The following is a 20172-nucleotide window of genomic DNA, read 5'->3' as shown; positions in this document are numbered from 1 at the left end:
AGGATTACAATGCTTTCGAGTTGTTCTCGAGTTCTCTAAATGGATTGTATCGGTAGTGAGAATTTTTGTGCATGTAGTGCCCTTAAGATCTCCAGCTCTCCGACTGCCTTCTGGCAAATTCAAAGTCGTGGTTACGGCCCTTGCATCACTGCGTGGAGTGTTATGATCCACAACTTTCAGCGTTTGGAGTTGCCTCCTACGCAGATGCTTAGAGCGAGGACTTGCTGCCTCTTTTCTACCAATATCAATGACATTACTTCCTGCGGAATCATCTGATCGCTGATAGCCAATTTCTCGAACTCCTCTACTCTGGTTTATTTTTGTGAGGATCTTTGCTTTGTTTCTTGTGTAAGCAGGAACTCCTAGCTTGACCATCCCTCTGGCTTCTGCATTTTCTCGATGTTTTGGAGCTGTAATTACCTCTGGTGACGATGATAATGTGTTCGTGCTGAGGTTATCCATGAGACCAAGAACTACTTCTATTTGAGAGGTTTCTCGACTTTCTCCAGATGATTGCCAAGTCGAAAATTCCTTCCTCTCGCCAGCATTGTGAGGGGCCATTTCTGTTGTTGCCACTATTGAAACATCCTTTTTATCTTTTTGAATTCTCGTGCATGGAGGTGACGATGGCACTTGCTCGCATTCAATCCCTATCCCTCCTGTTTCATGATCAGTTTCCGCAAAAGGACGATCCGTATGCGAGAAATTATCCATGTGCATGAGGACTTTCATCATCGGCGTAATTCTGACACGCGTTTGTTGTATTCTTTGCTTCTCCCCTTCCGAGGTCACCAAATCACCGTCTGTGTAACGAAATGATTTCTCTCGAGTTCGAAGACAATGTTCTTCTCTGCTCAAGCAGTCGCTCTCAAAAGTCTTCACTAGCTCTAGGCTTTTGAGTATAGGACCACAATCATCAGTTGAATACTTTTTCTTCATGGCAGGTATACCCCTTTCTTGTGACCGCTTTCGTGACACCAATTCCTTCTGCAATTGTGACCTAGTATAATCTCTCTTATATGCCGCAACATTCGTTTTTGAATGTGCAGCTTTACCTTTGCGTTCTTTTAGCGGAGGTCTAACGGTAGAGTTAGTGTTGGAAGGATACAGTTCTGCTGCCTCGCTGTTATTTTCCAAGTCAACAATGAAGAGGTCGGAAGTATTCTTGTAATGAGAGTTTTGAACCTCCCCCAGCAGCCGTTTAACTTCGGGTTGCGAAAAACTTTGAGGATGACTGTAATAAAGCTCCGAATCTATGGGGTCATGGTACAGGTAGTCATCGCAGTTGCCGCTCACCCTGCCGTCGCTTGCCTTGCCGAGACTCACAATCCAATTTCTGGCAGCATCGGAGATTTCTTCGAGATGATCCACTTGTGCTACTTGTTTATTAGTTGGAAGCTCCCTCATAACTGCGCAGGCGAGAATTTCTCGACTGGGTTGAATAAATTGAAGAGATTGAGATCTTGTATCGCATCCTTTTGAACGCTTCTTGGCGCTAACCTGCACTGACCCTTTCTTCGCTAATTCATCTGATTCCATGTCAGTGTAGGTGCTTCTTGCCATGAGCTCTAGACTTCGTTGAAGGGAATAATTCGACGCTTCGCTGCACGCTTTGGACTTTCGGAGCTGTACCGAGGACAAATACACACTCATGCTTTGAAAGTTAACACAATCTTGGCAAGCTTCGGTGCTTGGTACATGGTTGGAAATTTTCCGATCGGGATTTGGATAACATTTGAACCTCACACAACCTGCCTTACCGAGTGCGGGGTATGCAATGCTTTGATTCCAGCCGCTTCTTTCGATCTGCGGCAAGTTTTTGTCGTCACAAACCTCGTCCGCAGCCCCTTGCAAACTTCGCTCCTTGTCACCTCTCCAGTACTTTTCGTAGCTGTAGTACTCGTGACTGCGGTCGAAGTTGTCCTCCTCATCGCTCGACGTCGACACAAAATAACCGTGACTTCCCAAGTATGGAATCCTCCCTCTATCGCCCGCCATCTCTCAAGCCCTAATCCGTCACGTCCCTCAACAGCTGCTCTTTCTTTCAGCAAGCTCATAAATAATCCCGACCCTCACAACGTTTTCTACGACATTCTTCCACCTGTAAGAACAACGGAAATGTTGTTGGTCATTCACCAACATCAATCCAGCATCATCAGCCGCTCCATCGCAACTAAGCTTCTTGTGTAACAATGTGAATTTCCGCCCAAATATTCAAATCTCCCGAGTTTTACCGCATCACCTGCTGTTGGTTCCAGTCTGCCAACAAAACTTCCCGGAGTCCCCCCGCCCCAAGCGATCAGCTGAAGCAGTGCTCCAAGAAACAGACTCCCGATCCATTCCAACACCCAGTTCACATAACGAACTGAAAATTTTGTATTAAAGATTATCACAAAAAATAGTGTAAAAGTAGACCCAAGTTTTTTGTAAATCAACCAACCCATCCTAACCATCATGAAAAAGAAAAAGAAAAATGATTTTTACATTTATTTTTCCATTATTGGATCTGCAACCAATAAAAACCAACCACATTCTTCATGATTATCATATTCTTCATTGAGGGTGGATCTATTTAGTAAAAGCATGAGTTTTTTTCCTTCCCCTAAAATATTAGAGCATTTTAAAGAATATTAAAAGAGTGCAATTGGAGGTCGAAATTTGAACACTAATAATGTAGGATTAAAGCAGTAAAGGGTGGAATGTATTAATAACTAGTATGTTTCTGAGCAACAAATAAACAATTGTTTTGGCATGACATTTGGATTAGCATGGAGGTTGGTAGTTAATACTTATTCTTGTTGTTCTAAGAATTAGTATAAGATAGGTTGGGATTTTCATCCACCCATCTTATTGGGTTTTAGAAGTTTTTTATTATATGCCCACTATGGAGTGTACAATTTAATACAATTTTGAAGCATTACTATATGATAGGAAATCCTTTGTGTTTATTTTTCATATTTGTCTTTAATTTGTGCAAATAATGTGGCTCATTGGGCCAACACAATATAATTGAAATTTAAAATGAGAAATATAAAATTTATATATTTTATATTTATTTATTGTATACTTGCCTACATTTGGTACTAAACATGTTTAATAGATTGTATTTTTGCATTGATGTGACTTATTAACAGATTAAATATAATTATGTGTTTACTTTGTTTATTTTATAGTAAATACAAAAAAAACTCATTCTTTTGTTTTGTCAATCTGATTGTTGCTTATAAGATAAATTATAATAAAATATCTATAAAGATTGAATTTTTTAAAACTGATTCTAATATGCTAAATATTAAAGGGAATATACATATATATATATTAAACTTTCTTTTTAAATAAATATATGTTTTTTTATTGTAAACTCATTTGGAGATTTTTCAAGACATCATTCAAAATACTATAAAATACTTTAAAGAAATCTATTGGATGGAGAAAAATTGTGAATATCAAAATACAAAAATTGGAATAAGGTATTTTAGGATTAGGTCTTTATACATTATGTATCTCAATTTACCTCTTTTGAAGAATTTAATGCAATCTATTATTTTCTTCAGACCAGTGGTTCCAACTTGATATGATGCTGCATTAAGTTATTAATCCCCCAAAATCGTTTACTATTTGTCTAATGAGTAGGATCGTAGGTGCATTACATTTTGCAAATCTTATTAAAAGTTCGAAAATCATTGGACGCATAATGACACAAAATCAGGTAATAGACAAGAGAAACCTCTAGTTTTGAGAAATGGAAGGGGTGTGGGGGAAGGTACTTACTGGAGTCTTACAGAGTCACGCGTCGTGCAATGGGTCTGTGTAGTGAGCGTTAAGGGAGATGCGCGCCTCTTGGTATATATGTCTGGAATACTCCAGTATGGCAAGAGGCAGGACTAACGCGGTGCAAGACGTTACCTTAAAATTGGTTGACAACAATCGCGATACAATAACTCATATCAACTATACTAAATCGCAACTCGAGACGCTTGCTACGCGCAGCTTATGAACTCGTCGCTACCCGCTAGCTACTTACTATTCATGCCCTGGGAGATCTTGAAGTAGTTCTTTACACATTCCTAAATTGTAATCCAGAACTGCAGGCCCTGTTTACATGGTAACGAGCAATGGAAAGTTTGAACGTCCCATCCCCCAGGTCCCGCACGTCTCCAACTGTCACATGTTGGTAAGAGTTGCCACATGAGAAGCAACAAGTAGAGACGAGTTCAGAATCTGAATTACTGGTGCTAAATATACAAAAAATAAAAATATAGATTTTTTTTTGAAATACATAAAAGCTTGCATTTGCAACTCTTTCTAGCGCGATTTCTGATGCTGTTCATGAAATACGATCGAAAAGGATGAAAGTCATTAACGTTGAATAAGACTACAACCTGTTCAAAGACATGAATTAAATCACAAGTTGCAACATACAAGTGATCATATAGTACGACAAAATTCCTCCAGAACAGAACAGATCAAAAAAAAAAAAGAAAAAAAAAAAACTCGTCTCTGATAACGAACATTTCATGTTTAGCTAAACTGATCTGCACGTTACAAAGAAGTTGCAAGGACTAGTTGCTGAGTTCAAATGCTCAGAAAAAAATAAGGTTCCCATCAAAAGGGACTAGGGCCGTCTCATCCATTTCATAGCGCACAGTGCAACAAAGTTGTTTGAGCGTATCTGCAGTACGGGACCCTTGGAATCGATGGCTCATTACGACGTGTTGAAACCATCCACAAGTCCTGGCTACAATAACTACTCCTGCTCCCTGCACACCTTTGCAATAAGGTATTCTCAAGCTTCGTAGCATCTCACACTTGCTTATATTGTCCAAACCAACGTCTGTGACTCTGGTAAAAGCCAAGCTGAGATGCATGAGCCGGGTGCATTTCCGAGACAAGATATCAAGTCCTTCGTCAGTAACGAAGGAGCAATGATCAAGTGTAAGAGATTCTAATGCAGTGAATCGAGCAACAGCACTCATGTTAGTAATGCCCTCACATTTCACAATAGTCAGTTGTTTAAGATTTTGCACCCCACTGGCTATGCTGATGAGACTCAAGTCATCCACCGTACTGAAACTTAAATCAAGATGCCGCAAATTAGAGCACAAAGCAATGCCAGAGTAGCCGATTGCAGTAGGGCCAACACAGCCTCGAAGGTTCAACTGCTCCAGTTGCACGTTACCATGAATCAGAATTTCCAATTCCACATCTCGGACTCCCCGGGCATGTGAAAGAGAAAACTTCTTAAAATCTAGTCCACACAGCCCGATTTCCGCAAGCCCTTGCCCAGTGCTCTGAAAATTATCAAGAGAAAGATCTGAAAGAAATTTGCACTGCTGGATATAGGGTAAAACACCCTCCGTAACATTCATTGCGTCCAGGTGCAGAGCTTGTAGCCTTGGACACTTCAGAATCACTGTAGTTACCGCGAAGTCGCTGAGCCGATTGACACTCGTAAGCTCAATTAGATTACTGTTGGAGGTTGCGATAGCAACCACAGCCTCATCCAACCTATCCTCTTCATCACTTTCAAAAGCCAGTGAACGAAGAGATGTGCACAGCGAAAGCTCCCGCAGCTTTGCAGTCTTAAACTTGAGTGATACATCTCGAAGCCTGTGGCAGCCATGAGCGACAGACTTCAAAACCGGGTCAATATTCACGGCGCCGAGCTCTAGCACCAATTTCACCAATTCTCCGCACTTGGCACCAATCACCGCTAAACCCGACGACGTAAACCTAAATTCTCCTCTTAAGCTGAGCTCCTGCAACTCACGACACCCCGCAATAGCCTCCAAGGACTCGTCTCCTAGGCTTCTACAACTCTCTAGGTGCAACATACGCAACTTAGCACACCTCTGAATAAGCATACTCAATCCGCCATCGCGTAATACTGGAAACGAAGACAATCGCACATGCTCCAAATCCACACAACTCTCGGCAAAGGCCATCACGCCCGCCTCCGTCACCTTACACTTCATCTGATCAACATGCCCAATTCGCAATGACTTCAGCCGCAAAAATGCCGCCGCGGCAACCTTAAGGTCCCGATCCTCCAGCTGATTTGTGCATTTGGACAAATCCAAATCTGTAATGTGCCAGAATCGCAGCGCCAGCTTCGCCAGCGACTTCCGACACCTCACCACAAGCTTGTGCGCGCCCCAAGCCACGGCCTCATTCCACACTCTGCACACTAACGCCGCGGAATGCCGGTCCACATCGCTCTCCAAAGCCTGCACAATATGCCCTACCAAACCCGCGTCCCGCAATGCCACATCCATCGAATTCTCATTTGCTTCCTCGCTCTCCCTCCCGCTCTCGCCATCGCCATGACCAATTTCCTTCATCCTGGTGCCCTGACTCACCTTCCCTTTTACTTCTTGCTCCACACCTGCGATCATCTCCTGCTGCGAATCCCTGTGTGAAGAAGGGCTACGAAAGGCCGCGGTGGCCATGATCGCGGACATGAGCCAAATTTGGTGAAACTTGGAGCAATTGCAGCGGGGAAGAATTGAACGAAGAGGCGGAGGCGGTGCTTCAAGAGATGAGAAGCGACGTGAGCTTGGAGCATGGGGTGAAGGGTAAGCGGCAGTGGTCTGTGTCCGGTTCTCACTTGATTCTGTTCTCATCCACAACTTTCATCCAGTACTTCAAATTTCACTGTTCTTCTTGGATTGGGTAATTAGCACATTCATGTTTCATTCATCCGTATATCCCCTACACCCATTCTTCACACTATCCTCATAATACATTATGTTGTATTTTTCCTGTCATATGTCCAAGGCCTTCAAGCAGAGGCATCACAGACATCAATTTTTTTGTCGGTTTTTATGCTGATGAAACGATTTTTGTGACTGTGGAATCATAATTTTGGGTTTGGTACAGAGTGTTCATTTTAAAGCACAGTGATGCAAAAAATTTTAAATAAAAATAAATTTGTTACAAGTTCGAAAAATAAATAAGTGCTATGATTTTGTGTAATAGTTTATACAATTTTTGAACACTTAGTGAAATGATCATCTATTCTGTAAAAAGGAGGTAATTGTTACATTAGATTTTTTTTTGCATGAAAACACGGAATAAATTATTAATGATACATATAAACTCATTCAAATCCTCCAAATGTTAAGTTACAAGAACTGGAAATGATATGATTTTGAAACAAGTAAAAAACCAAAATGCAAAAGAACCTATTTGTTGAAAGAATAATTTTATGTACAGAGTACAAAATGTGTAAAACCAAAGTAAAATATTCATGAAATAGAATATTTATTAGTTTTCTACGTTTAAATTTTTTTTAAATAAATATAATCACACGCATATACTTTAATCCTATAAAAAATGTTTTTGACTTGAACAAAAAAAAATTATATTTAAAAAAAACGAAAAAATACAACAATTCAGACAATAATACAATTTTTTTAAAGAAAGATTTACTAAATAATTGTAATATATGTTATTCTAAGATGAAATCACAATAATTAAAAAAAAATTAATGTTTATAAATATATACACACATATGTACATAAATATCATTTTTAATTTAATTTTTTTAAAATAGAGGTATAGCCAAAAAAAAAATGTATTTTGTTGCCAAAAAAGACAAAAACTACAATTGAGATATAGCATGTAGCCTATTGCCTCTTTAATTTGAAAGAACCACTTCTAGATCTATATATTTTGCCTACTTAAACATTAACAAATTCTTATATTGAGTATTAAAAAAAAGGGGGAATCTTAATAGACCCTAACTTTTACTAAATTGATCCACCCATCCTAACCATCATGAGAAAAAAAATGGCCTCTACATTCATTTCTCCACTACTAGATCCAAAACCAATGAAATCCAACCACATTCATCATGATTACCATATTCTTCATCACAGATAGGCCAATTTATTAAAAACATGGATCTAGTTAACATTCTCTTAAAAAAAATACAAAATAAATGAAGGTTAGTAGTACTAATGAATTCCAAAGAAAAATTATAAGACAGAGGCCCTAGCTAAGTTGGCTTAAGGGAAAAATGATGGGTTTGGAAAAAATATTTATATCTATAGTTGAGATTTATTTGGAATTCAAGGCTTGTAGGATAGGCTTAAGTCTTACTTGTTAGTCGTTAGTCGATGGTGTACTTGGCACGCTCAGGCTCCTTTTCTTATAACCGTGTCTAACTGCCTTTTGGCGCAAGAGAGCAAGTTAATTCCTAAAAGCAAAGTCCCGTGCAGTACTATTATTGGAATGCACGCACTAGAGCCGACCTACATTCATCCTATACCAATAACATTCATCTGTTGCAGTGGTCAGCCTCACCATCAATATCGTCGTCATCCACATGGCCGGTGGCTCCTGAATCCCCGCCGGAAGTTACTATTCCCATTCAAACTGTGCAGATTGAATGGAAATTGCGTTTTCTTTGAGGTTTTTTAAGCGTCGGTGGGAGTTACACGAAAAAGTGAAATTACAAATTGGGTAAGTCGTTTGGTCAAGAACACGGTTCCCGCTGCAACGGGTTTTTGCTGATCTGCAGAACATCACACGCCTTGAGAGTTGATCGATCCCGGTTACGGTGCCTGCCAATCCTACCTGTCAGCGATGGTTGCTTCACTTCTCCGTTTGGGTCATGTGTTCGGATCGCGGAGTTGAGAGAGGTGGGAGAGAGATCTAGTCCAGCTACCCGAATGCGAGCGAGCAAAGTTTCTCAGTGTCTGAAAGGGTATGCCTTGGTGTAGTTGCAAGCTTCGTGTGAGCCTCATGTTAGGGTTTTTTTAATTTTTTGCGGCGATGTGGAGATTGTTTTTGTGATACTGGATTGGATCTGGTAGCGTGGATTTCGAGTAACATTTGGGAAGTGCGTCTCCGGGATCTCTTGGTTTGGTGGTGGATTGAGCTGGAGTGAGTGTTCGCATTATCTTTGTTGGCGTCGAGTCTCCGTTGAATTGAATTTCTCCTTTATTTGCGGATTTTGCAGGAAGATGAATTGAAGTTCCGTATTGGTGAATGTCTATGAAGATTTGAACATTTTCGGATTTGTATATTATGATATATGGCCTTCGTAGAGATTTTTCATCAGAAATCGTGAATGCAAAGTGGGTCACATTTTGAAAATTGCCTGCGGAGGGATTAGGTCGAAGAGGCCGGTGGTACATTGAATTCTAACAAGATTGGAGAGACCAGAGTTTTACATAGTGCGGCTCAAGCCATGCAGAGTTTTTCAACTCTTGAGCAGTCCCATCGCCGGCTTTCCGATGGATTCTACTGTTGACGGGGTTTACAATTAGGTTGTAGCGGATCAAGATGCTTCTCTGATTATGTTATCAAGGCAACCATTGGAATGGAGGGGCGGGTTTCTATCGGAGTTTTGGTTTTATTTAACCAGAGTTTGTATAGTTCGATTTTACATGAGAAGTGAATAGAAGTTATGCTTACTATCGTATAATAGGAAAATCCGTATAGAAACAAAAGATTATTTACAGTTGGATACAAGGCTCTCTTTGTGAAGCAAGGAAGTTCTGAAATTGCCACTAGGAAAGAAAGTTTTATGTGTCGATGCGGAAGGTGTAGACAGATTGCATAATGTAGTGTTGATTCTGGCGAATTCCGCTCACTTGTGGGTTCAGCTAGCTGGAAAACGCACGCCACTAGCGCTGGACAGTAAAAATGGCTACAAACTTGTGGCGATCGGTTGTATGTGTCCTTGCAGTGCTACTTACCCTTCTCGCCATCGCACAGTTGCCACATGTTTCTCATTTTGTTGAAAAGGTACTGTTCACATGCGCTTTTAGCATCAAAAATATTATGGAAAGCTTCTTTCGCTTGTCAGTATGCTATCTCGCTTCTGGTAACTTTGTTCGGCAGACGACTTAGAGGCTTTAAATGATCATGGGATTCATAAGTGTTTCTACTTTTGCTGCTTTGGATTTTGACCTGGCAATTTAGAGAATGATTCTTTTACACGTGGATGCAGATTTTGAACAAATTCTTGATTTGGGTGTCGAAGGATGTTGGACCTTGGGGCCCGATCATCTTGTAAGTCACTATCACCTCACTCTTCTCCTTTTCTTATTCTCACTTGCCCTTATTCCTTGCATACAGAGGCAATGGTATTGAATTTCTAATGAGCAGCAGGTGCTTTTTCTAGAGCATTGGCGTACATTCCATGCACAGTTTTGGCTATTCCGGCATCAATCCTTACGGTACCACTACATTTCCGCAACTCATCGTAATCACCTCGTAGATATTGAACCCCACCAATTACTCTGCTTTTTTGTTCTATTTTTTTTAGGTGCGGACAAGTGTACAGTCAAGTCGTTTTGAATTGTATTTAGTATTGGTTTTCTTTTTCTTTTTCTGAGGTCACTTCTTACTGCTAATGCCGTTCATAGATTATGAGTTAGAAATTGTAAAGTCATTTGTAGTGAACTCTTCCACACTCTTTGACCACTGCATAGAGAATTATCTTTCTAGAAAATATTAGCAAGGCCATTCAGAGGGGAGCATCGTAAGTGTGAGCACTTTGACTTAGTGGCTTGTTCTTCCTGTTGCCAAGGAAAGCATCATGTAATACTTTATTGAAGCTTGCCTCTGATTGTGACAGCTAGGTGGAGGTTACCTGTTTGGCTTGATGCTAGGTTTTTTGACGGATTCTGTTGGATCTACTATGGGTGCTACTGCTGCCTTTTGGGTTGGAAGAACGGTGAGCCTAAACTTCTCAGTGATACTATATTTGTCAAGTCATCATGCTTGGTGCCGTATTTGTCTCGTACATTTTGTTTGCAAGTTCTGTGTAATTGTGTACAGTGGTATATGTGCTTTAGGAACTTCATCTTGAAGTTTGTGTAATTTGGAACAATTTGGTCATCTGCAGTATTAAGGTTAGACACTAAATTAGTGCCTAAAATTCTCCCTATTGGAAGTCACACACTGCGCTGCTGTTGACTGCCTGTTCAGTCTGACTTGTCCCGTGACAGGATCTTGTGCTGGAACACTATCATTTTCGCCCTTCATAATTCGCTAATCAGCTCACAAATCTTGTGCACTTGTGATGGACAGACACTAATTTGTAAATGTTACAGATTGGAAGATCGTATGTGACATCCAAACTTAAGGACTACCCACAATTTCAAGCCATTGCGGTTGCTGTTCGCAAATCCGGTTTTAAGGTTTGAATGTTTTCCTTTCATAAATATTTGATAGTGCCTTATATTTATCAACTATTCTTTTGTTCATTTATGTGTAGCATTGAAGAAACCAATATTGGAAAAAAGTGTTAACGAGTCGTGCTTGTTTGTGCAGATCGTGTTATTGTTGCGGCTTGTGCCGCTGCTACCCTTCAATGTCTTGAATTACCTCCTGTCGGTCACACCCATTGGCATTACCACCTACATCATAGCTTCGTGGATTGGCATGATGGTACAATGCTTTGTCCTTGCATCATAGTCCACTTGCCTACAGTATTGCGTTCCAATGCCTAAATTTCAGGCTTTCCTGTGGTCATATGGTTTTATCCTGTTCCATATCTTCTGTTCTTCAGCAGACCATGCATCTCGTTAAATGGAGAAGAATGTTGTATCCTAGCCGTTACATATACATTTATCTGGTCCTGCCATCGCTATTGCAGCCTAGCACATTGGCATTCGTGTACGTGGGTACAACAATCAAAGACATTGCTGACATAACTCATGGTGAATCACATTTCACCAAAACTCGCATTGTAAGTATCTTTATTAAGTGTGGACTTTCAATTAAGTCTTTTCTCTGTTGCCGTAATTGTTCTGATGGTTAATGAGCTTTTACGAGTGACCAATGTACGTCGACAATTTGCAGAATTAGATTGTATGCTGAATTTGTTTTTGATGAAACTTGTATTATGTTGTGACCGTATCTGCAGATAATGCTAGCAGTTGGCCTCGCAACCACAGGTGACTTTCAAATATGGAACGTGATTTTGCAAGTTCAATTATTCTAGCATCAATCGAATACACTGCTCCCCGATTGCCATTATTATCTAGCATTGAAGTACACAATTCAAGTTGCTTTTTATAGTTGCATCTAACACAAAAATGGTCACATTGTGCAGTTGTGGTTGGGATTTTGATCACCCGCATTGCAAAGGATGCACTGCGTAATGCAATTGATGAAAATGGAGGTGACGATGAATCATTGACCGCAGCTGCAGAAGCTGTTGGTGTCACTGACAATCTGTCGGATGTTCGACAGCCATTGATCATCAAAGTTGACTCTCTGAGCAATGGCATAGATGTTCAGCCTGCTGCTATGCGCAAGTCAATTGACACTGCTCTGTAGCTTTTTTCTTTCCAAATTTATCTAGAATTTTACATGTATTTTTGACTTAATCGTGCATATATTTTATATGTAGAGGTGTAACATGTTTACAGTTATTAGTGACAGTGATAGAGGTAAAATTGCCGTGGCCCTTCCTACTTCGGTTAGCATTACAGGTTCATATTTGATTCGAATTCGAGACATTTGTTTAAAAAGTTGCTGATGTCTTGGTGAAACATAAGCTGTACCTTTGATTATAGTACAGCTACTATACCACGTCGTTCAAACCTAGATATTTTCTGCAGACCTATTGAATTTCCCTCTGTTTAGATACCCTGTTACCTGAGAGGTGCATCCACTAATGAGGTGTTTTTGTGAGATAGGCTGTCTGTGAAGAGCACAAGAAATACGCTTTTCCTTCTTAAGTTTTTTTTTTCAACTACTAAACCAGTTCAAAGTTTTAGTTTGAGGTGGATGAGCTTGGAACAACTCAATTGGAATTCGGAGACGTGGTTGCCACATTTATGCTGTGCCATCTCAATTAAGCTTTCATGGAGTGGGGACTCACGCTTTCACTTGTGAAGGAACTAGTTTTGTTTGATTGTCGTGGTTGGGAGTGTCATTTCTGTCTCAAGTTCATGTTGAATCAGAACCCGTGATTGAAGCAAAAATGGGCAGAACTAGAACATTACTTTTGTGCTTATGAAGCAAAACATTTCCCAAGGTCAACACTCGACATACCATCAAAATTCTTGAGAAATTGTATTCATATAAGTGAACAGTTTGTATATGTTGTCTCCATAACATGAAGACACTATTTCTTCAACGCAGTGTGTTCTTTAATTTTACAAACTGTAGTGTGTACTCCAATGAATATTAATAACAATAACAAATAACAACGGAAACATCCTTGTATTAGGTCAAATAGACATTGTAATTCTTTGTATGAATATAATTTGATTGCAATCACTAGCTTGCAATCAATTATTTATTTATTTATTTTTATTGGATTTTAGAATAGGTAACCATCAGTTTTTAGATATTAAAAACAATAGGTTTGAAAACTCAATAGTAGCTAAAAGAATCCCATGTGAATTGTCTTTAAGTATTTTGGCTATTGTTTATGTATCATAATTAGATAATTTTTATTTTCTATTGTTAATGGACACTTATACATTAATTTTAATACTGTGTTTTTCAAAATCATAGAAAATCTCAATGAATTTTTGTTCTTATTAATGTATTGAGGTAATATAAAATTAATAACAATCTCCTTAATCTTAATACCTAAGCAAAGATTTCTTAGTAGTGCTTCATAGGATAATTGGTTTATAATTGCCTATAAGATCTTTGTAATTCTATGCTTGGTTTTTATAAATGTGCTTGTATTAGCAAAAGACTTTACAAAATTCATATTGAAGAGAATTATTCTTAGATGAATTTATAATATTTATGAAGTGAGTTGGATCTTTTCATGGTCTAAAAATATTTATTTAATTAATAACATTTGTGAGGTCTGTAGGGTGTGGTTGATTGTTCTACAAGGTTATTAAAAAATAATATGAAAAACCACCACTTCTAATTCTATATTCTAAGATGTGAATAGGATAAATATTTTAATTGATTTATTTTAGTCATACAAGGGATCTAATTCCATCTTAGCAATTGTTCTAAAAGAATTTAATTGTATTATTAAAAGACAAGAAATCTACAAAATTTGGGTGCTCTTCTAAATCTTTTTAAGAAAATTGCTTTGTAATAGTGATGTCTTTTTTGCACAAGAATAATTTATTCTTTTTCCATTCCATTATATTTTAATTTTCAATCAAGTTCTATCAATGATTGGCAAGAAAGAAGTCTTGGATTAATTTTTATTTTATTTTTTCTTTTTTATCAAATTTATTTGTAAAACTTAAATTAGTTATTCTAAAAAATATTAATGGATGTGTTGTTAAATATTATACTTAATAATCTATTATTACAAATATAATCAATAAATAAGATCAATCATTTTAGAATAGAGCCAATAATATTATCTTTGGTTTTTGTAGCAATTTTTTCAATTATAGTACTAAAGTCTATTGAGTCTATATAGCTTGAATTGATTCTTAAATTATTAATTATTTTTAGATTTGTTTTTCTATATATATATATATATATATATATATATATTACTTAAATTTAAATATTAAACTATTAAGTTTATTATTCTAATGAAAAGATCTTACTTTCTTGATGATTATTAAAATAAAAGAAATAAAATCTTAAATAATCAAATTATGATTATCTTTTTTAATAGGTCTTCTATGTTTTTGGCTGATTGTATGTTTATAATTCTAAATTCTTTTAATAATATTTATACCTTTGGTTTATTTTCTTATTAAATAAAATAGTTTAAAAATTAGAATTTATTTTTAGAATATATATATTTTATATATTTTTTTAAAAATAGAAGTTGTAATTTCTTGGCTATATTAGTACAATTTGATTTGACACAAAATAACTACTTTTAAGACATTTTCTGAAGATTAGGATAAAATCTATCTTGTATTAAAAATTTATAGTCTAGTTATTAGTATAAAATTAGAAGATTTATTTCCATAAAATTTGTAGTTTTTATAAATAAAATAATTTTATTTATTTGTTTATTTATTTTTCTTGTCAATGTTTGTAGTTGTGTCAATTAAATGATTTAAGTTTGAAATAAATAAATTTCTAATACTTTAAACATTAGAAAGGATACAATTTTGTTATAAAACTCTTTAAGAGTCAATGCAATTAAATTACTATTACTCATTTTTCTACAATATGACTAGATTGTCAAAGTATTTTCTATTACTTCTTTCAAGTTAACTTTAGTATTCTCATTTCACCAACATATTTTTTCATTTTAACATGTTGAGATTTATAACAAAAGAAGTGATATGCAAGATTAAGGTCTTGCTTTTTCTAGTAATAAATCTACATACATATAAAATTCCATCTCTAGATCTTAAAAGAGACTAAGTTTAGTATATATTAATCTAATACTAGAATCTATAGAAATTTAATTTTAGATTGAATTAATTGATATAAAGCCTTGACATATGGAATTTCTAAGTAAATATTAAATAATATAAATTTGATTAATTGAGTTGTAATTAAAAAGATTTTAGATCAAACAAAGAGACATAAGAATAAGCCACAAATCCTATGAGAGGCTTGTCTACCATCAATTGGAACTTTTTATATGTAATTATTTTACTATATATATATATATATATATATATATATATTTGAATCCTTATGCTTAAAAGAACTAATTAGCTTATATTTTTTAAATTTTCAACTAATTTCTTTACTTTGATAAAACTCCTATTTTACTTAAGTATCTTATTATTAATTTTTTTTTTATAATACCAAAAAGGAAATATGGAAAAACACCTTAGAAAAGAACAACTCAATACATGGAGATAGAATATGAAACTTCAGTTTGTAATGGTATCTAAATAAAAAGACCAATAGACCAATGTACAATTTTGAGAGATTTTTATTGTTATGCATAAAGATTATGAAGCAAAAAATTATTCAATATATATTTCTATTATATTTATCAAATATAGATTAAAAAAATATACTAATTTTAGTTCTATTAATAAGTTCTTATTTGGATTAAGTTAAACATTTAAGATTTAAAGTTTTTTTTTTTTTTTTTTTTTTTTTTTTTGAACGCATCATAGTACTTTAAAGACTGTAAATTATATTTCTTTTAACTATTAATGTTCTTGCAATACTATTTTAGTTTTTTTTTTTCTTTCTTGTATAGAAATTTTTAAGTCCTTCATTTGATAAAATATTTAATAGAAATAAAGAATACCATAGTAAAGATATAAAAAAAATTGTGATATATAATATTTAATATGCATTAATTTTATCTATTATATCAATCAATATTAAGAATGATTTATCAAAAAGACATAGAGATAATTAGAATTTCTTTACTAAGTTTATTACATGAAGTAAATTACACAATTGAATTTATAAGAGACTTAAAATTTATTCTTGTGGAAAAATTTGATGCTTTTAGATCCAAATATTGAAGATTTATCAAATATATATATATATATATATATATATATATATATATATATAGTTTAAACTCCAATCTCTTAGTTATCCTGTATAAGCATCTTGAATTATAATTATTAGAATTTTATTCAATAAATCTATTTATTATTATTTATTATTATTTTTTAATATTTTAAAAAATAAAAAATTATATTGGAAAATTTAGATACATTTTAGATGAAATTTTAATCTACATATGGAGAAAATAATGTAATTTATATAATAACTAGTTATATCCAAATTTTATGTTAAGAAAGTTAATTTGTATTGATATGTATAGTACAATTTTGACTATTTGTAATTGTCAAATGGAATAATGCTGCACTTATCAAATAATTTCTTCATAGGATATAATTCAATGTGAAGAAATTGTTGTTTAATTTTTTTGATTCTCAATCTTTGAATCAAGCGAATTGTTTTATTTTCAATTATAATAACTATTTTTTTGAATTTTGATCAATAAGCTATATATTATCATTTTGATACTTCTTTTCTAAGTATATATGTGGAAGACATGTAAATTGATGCAACATATTTTAAATTTCTTAAAATACTAGTAAAAATTTAATATCAATAAGGAATAATTTTCTATTGTAGAAATTTAAAATATTTTTCTAGATATTATCTTAAAAAGAAAAAAAATCAAAATATTAGAAATAAAATTTGATTAAAAAATAGTATTGGAGTAAAATTTTATTCAATAACATTTGAAATGGTGAAATTTGATTCTTGTTTTGTATCATTTTATAAAGGCTTTGTATTATTTTTTTAATGTTTTAATTATTAATATAATTTTATATAAGTATTTTAAAGATCTAAACACCTCTAATTTTTACTTATGTCTTGTTAGCTTCTACTAATTTTTTTCATTTTCTTAATTAAAAATTTGTTAAATTCAAGCAACTATTTGTAAGAGCTAAGGTATTTATATAAGCTAGAAAATATATATATATATATATATATATATATATAATCATTTATGCAACATCAAGTACTAATTTAATTAGAAGCTGGAGTGAAATCCCAAAGTAATATAAATAATATAAAGATGTATTTAAGAAGAATAATATTGATGAATCATATCCATACCAATCTTATGACGGTGCAATTGACCATTAAAAAATAGGTTAACAACCATTTGGATCAGTTTACAACTTATTGCAAAACAAACTTACTACTTCTAAAGAATATATTGACAAAAAATCCTATAAAGAATCTTATTTGATATTTGAAATTTCTTGCATGTGTACCAATATTTTTTTCAAAAAAAAAAATCGACCATTGCAAATATTTTCATTTATTATTATAGATATAATAAATTGACTAATAAAAAATATTATTGTAATAAAGCATGGATAGGATATTTGTATTATTTACATACAAAGATATATAATTAAAATTATTTTTGGGAAGCTTCTAAAATTGAGGTTGAAATGGTGGTTCGTGTAGGATCTACCATAGAACCTTCTAGCAAGGCTTAAGGCGGTTATCTTGGTAGGGCCTATCATTAAGAACATTCTAGAAAGTACTAGGATAGTTGAACAAAGTATAAATAGGATTGATTGAGGCCATTTGGGCATTTGGTGAGGTATGGCTTTAGGCTCTTTTTTTTTTTAGTAAAGTTTGGTTTTCTTGTTCCATTCTTTTTGGTTTTGTTTGATTCTATTTGGTTCTATTTTCTTTTATTTGGTCCTTACTTTCAAGTTCTATTCTGTTTATTTACTTTCAGTTTTGTTCTAGTGTACTTGATCTTATGTTGTATTGATATCTTTCTTATTATGGATTTGGTAAGGTTTTAGACCTTAAAAAATCTGGTCTTATTTTATTGATATCATAGAAAGTGTTAGTTTATTTTTTGGTAGTATATTGATAGCTACCGTTTAGTTGGAAGTCAATTGTAGAGATTACATTGAGTACTATTTTGAGGCTACAACAAGATATTTTAAGAAGTCAGCTGGAAGAAGAGAAGGCATTACAATAGCAAAGTTCAGTAAGGAAATTACAACATGGGAGATATTGCAGAATAATTCTAAATGAAAACTCAGATACAACATTTCTTAAGCGAGATAGCTACTTTGTAAGGGCAAATAGAAGCTTCTAAGACAAAGGAATTGACATCTGCTAGGCTGAAATTAAGGAAGCTCAATACATACTCAAGGACCTCAAGATAAGAAGATGTATGCCAATGGCTCTTTAGCATGCAACAATACCTCTAATTATCTAGGGCAAATACTAGTGAAAGAATCATATATGCTTCTAGTTATTTGAAAGGTGTAGCAACCATTTGGTGGCAATATTAAGCTCAAAGCTATGGTGCTTAAAGCAGATTTGGTGACTAGGAAGAGTTTGAGACTAAGCTTAGGAATCAATTTCAATCTATTAATGTGAGGAAGTTAGCACGTGGTCACTTGACTAACCTTACACAATCTAAGTCAATGCAAGATTATGTTTATCGATTTAAGTTCTTATGTCTCCAAATTAGCAACATTTTAGAGACAAAAATAGTGGATTGGTTTGTCCAAGAATTAAAACCTGTGGTCTAGCGAGAAGTGGAATTAAGGAATCCACAAATATTTGAAGAGGTAGTTAGAATTGCAAAGAGAGTTGATATTATAGATTTCAAAAACTATGGAGTATGACCTATAATATAGAGTCCTATGTCACTAGTCAATATTGTGATACAACAATCAATGTTGAGCAAGATTGATGCTCTATAAGGACCATTGATACCACAGAGATGACAAATATTGGTACAAAAGGGATAGTGCTTTTACTATCGAAAGCTTGACTATCAAATCAAAGACTGTCCAAAACATCAAAGTTCAAGCACCAACAAATCACAACGTGTTCATAATCTTGACGGCCACTAAGTTGATGAAGAAGTAAAGTAAGAAAATGGAGCTTTTTAGTAAAGCCATGAAGGACCATTGCTGAAAAAAATTATTGTTTTTCATAGACAAATGGCATAGCCTTAGACAACTATGAGAAGAATCAACTAGTATGTTTAAAGGATTGACTAAGTAGATAGCTATATTAAGTGCTTGTGAATTGTGGCTCTACAAAAAATTACATCTCGATTGCAATTGCCAATTGACTTAGGATTAAAACAAAGGTGATTAAAAGAGAAAGTGTATACCTAGCAAATGACCAAGAGAATGCATTTATTGAGATACGTAAAAAAAAAAGTCCTAAAACAAAGTGATACCTATATCTTGAGAGAGAAGTTCTGAGTAAGAAAGCTTAGATATGATATTATCTTTGGTATGTCATGACTAAAGGTGGAGAACAAATAGGTCGATTTGCTAGCAAGGATAATTTCTTTCAAAGATGGAGGAGGCACAATGGCTCTTTATATCCTTGTATTGAGTGGAATAGGAAAACGATTTGAGGCTAAAAACTTACTTATAGGAATAATCTTTCTGAAGAAATAAATACAACATAAGTAATTGATATATATATATGGTAGTTTTGAATCTTATCTTAGTGGTAGAAAAGACAATCAAAGAAGTAGAAGAGGTAGAACAACTCATACGTGAATATTGAGATGTCTTTCCAATTGATTTATCTAATAGCATGTTATGTGATCAAGGTGCCCCCTTCCAAATAGAACTAATGTCTAAGGCTAAATTCACAACTTAGCTAATTTATTGTCTAGTACCAAATAAACGTGAAGAGTTATAAAAGTCATTAAATGAATTCTTAAAAAAAGGCCTCATTTGAAAAAGCACGTTGCTATGGAGAGCACATGTATCCTTTGCATCAAAAAAAAATGGTAGACTTTGATTT

At 34.5% G+C, this 20172-nt stretch overlaps 2 protein-coding genes and 1 long non-coding RNA gene across 9 annotated transcripts; 1 reads left to right on the top strand and 2 right to left on the bottom strand.

Moving 5' to 3' along the window:
• Nucleotides 1–3441: 3441 nt before the first annotated feature.
• Nucleotides 3442–4094, bottom strand: LOC141044931 (uncharacterized). The gene is made up of 3 exons (XR_016501075.1): nucleotides 3958–4094; nucleotides 3772–3806; nucleotides 3442–3580 (listed from the first exon to the last, which is right to left on the bottom strand). It is a non-coding gene; the product is annotated as an uncharacterized LOC141044931 (long non-coding RNA).
• Nucleotides 4095–4499: 405 nt separating this feature from the next.
• Nucleotides 4500–6674, bottom strand: LOC112277247 (F-box protein At1g47056). The gene has a single exon (XM_024509367.3). It carries the CDS (start codon nucleotides 6621–6623, stop codon nucleotides 4584–4586), a length of 2040 nt encoding a protein of 679 aa, XP_024365135.2. The 5' UTR covers nucleotides 6624–6674; the 3' UTR covers nucleotides 4500–4583.
• A 1806-nt stretch (nucleotides 6675–8480) lies between these two features.
• On the top strand, nucleotides 8481–12820 carry LOC112277115 (uncharacterized). Of its 7 annotated transcripts, none has more exons than XM_073531174.2 (10): nucleotides 8481–8563; nucleotides 8966–9756; nucleotides 9962–10023; nucleotides 10136–10190; nucleotides 10592–10690; nucleotides 11070–11156; nucleotides 11290–11406; nucleotides 11615–11707; nucleotides 11885–11915; nucleotides 12074–12820. In XM_073531174.2, exons 2-10 carry the CDS (start codon nucleotides 9655–9657, stop codon nucleotides 12298–12300), a joined length of 873 nt encoding a protein of 290 aa, XP_073387275.1. In that variant the 5' UTR covers nucleotides 8481–8563; nucleotides 8966–9654; the 3' UTR covers nucleotides 12301–12820. The 7 variants fall into 7 exon arrangements, with proteins under 7 accessions (XP_073387275.1, XP_024364864.1, XP_024364867.1 ...); XM_024509096.3 differs by having other exon boundaries at nucleotides 8493–8710; XM_024509099.3 differs by having other exon boundaries at nucleotides 8512–8645.
• The last annotated feature ends 7352 nt before the right edge of the window (nucleotides 12821–20172 follow it).

The sequence above is a fragment of the Physcomitrium patens genome, chromosome 25 (genome assembly GCF_059467195.1).
Source record: "Physcomitrium patens ecotype Gransden chromosome 25, ASM5946719v1, whole genome shotgun sequence".
In the NCBI taxonomy this organism is placed as follows: domain Eukaryota; kingdom Viridiplantae; phylum Streptophyta; class Bryopsida; order Funariales; family Funariaceae; genus Physcomitrium; species Physcomitrium patens.
Note: the sequence above shows the minus strand (reverse complement) of the source record. Positions and strands in the feature narration are given on the sequence as shown.

Excerpts from the sequence above, each read along its gene's own strand:
- LOC112277247 (XM_024509367.3), bottom strand. The coding sequence starts at position 6,623 with ATGAGAACAGAATCAAGTGAGAACCGGACACAGACCACTGCCGCTTAC.
- LOC112277115 (XM_073531174.2), top strand. The coding sequence starts at position 9,655 with ATGGCTACAAACTTGTGGCGATCGGTTGTATGTGTCCTTGCAGTGCTA. Across the intron at positions 10,024-10,135 it reads CCTTGGGGCCCGATCATCTT|AGCATTGGCGTACATTCCAT; the intron begins GTAAGTCACTAT and ends TGCTTTTTCTAG. Across the intron at positions 10,691-11,069 it reads CCTTTTGGGTTGGAAGAACG|ATTGGAAGATCGTATGTGAC; the intron begins GTGAGCCTAAAC and ends TAAATGTTACAG.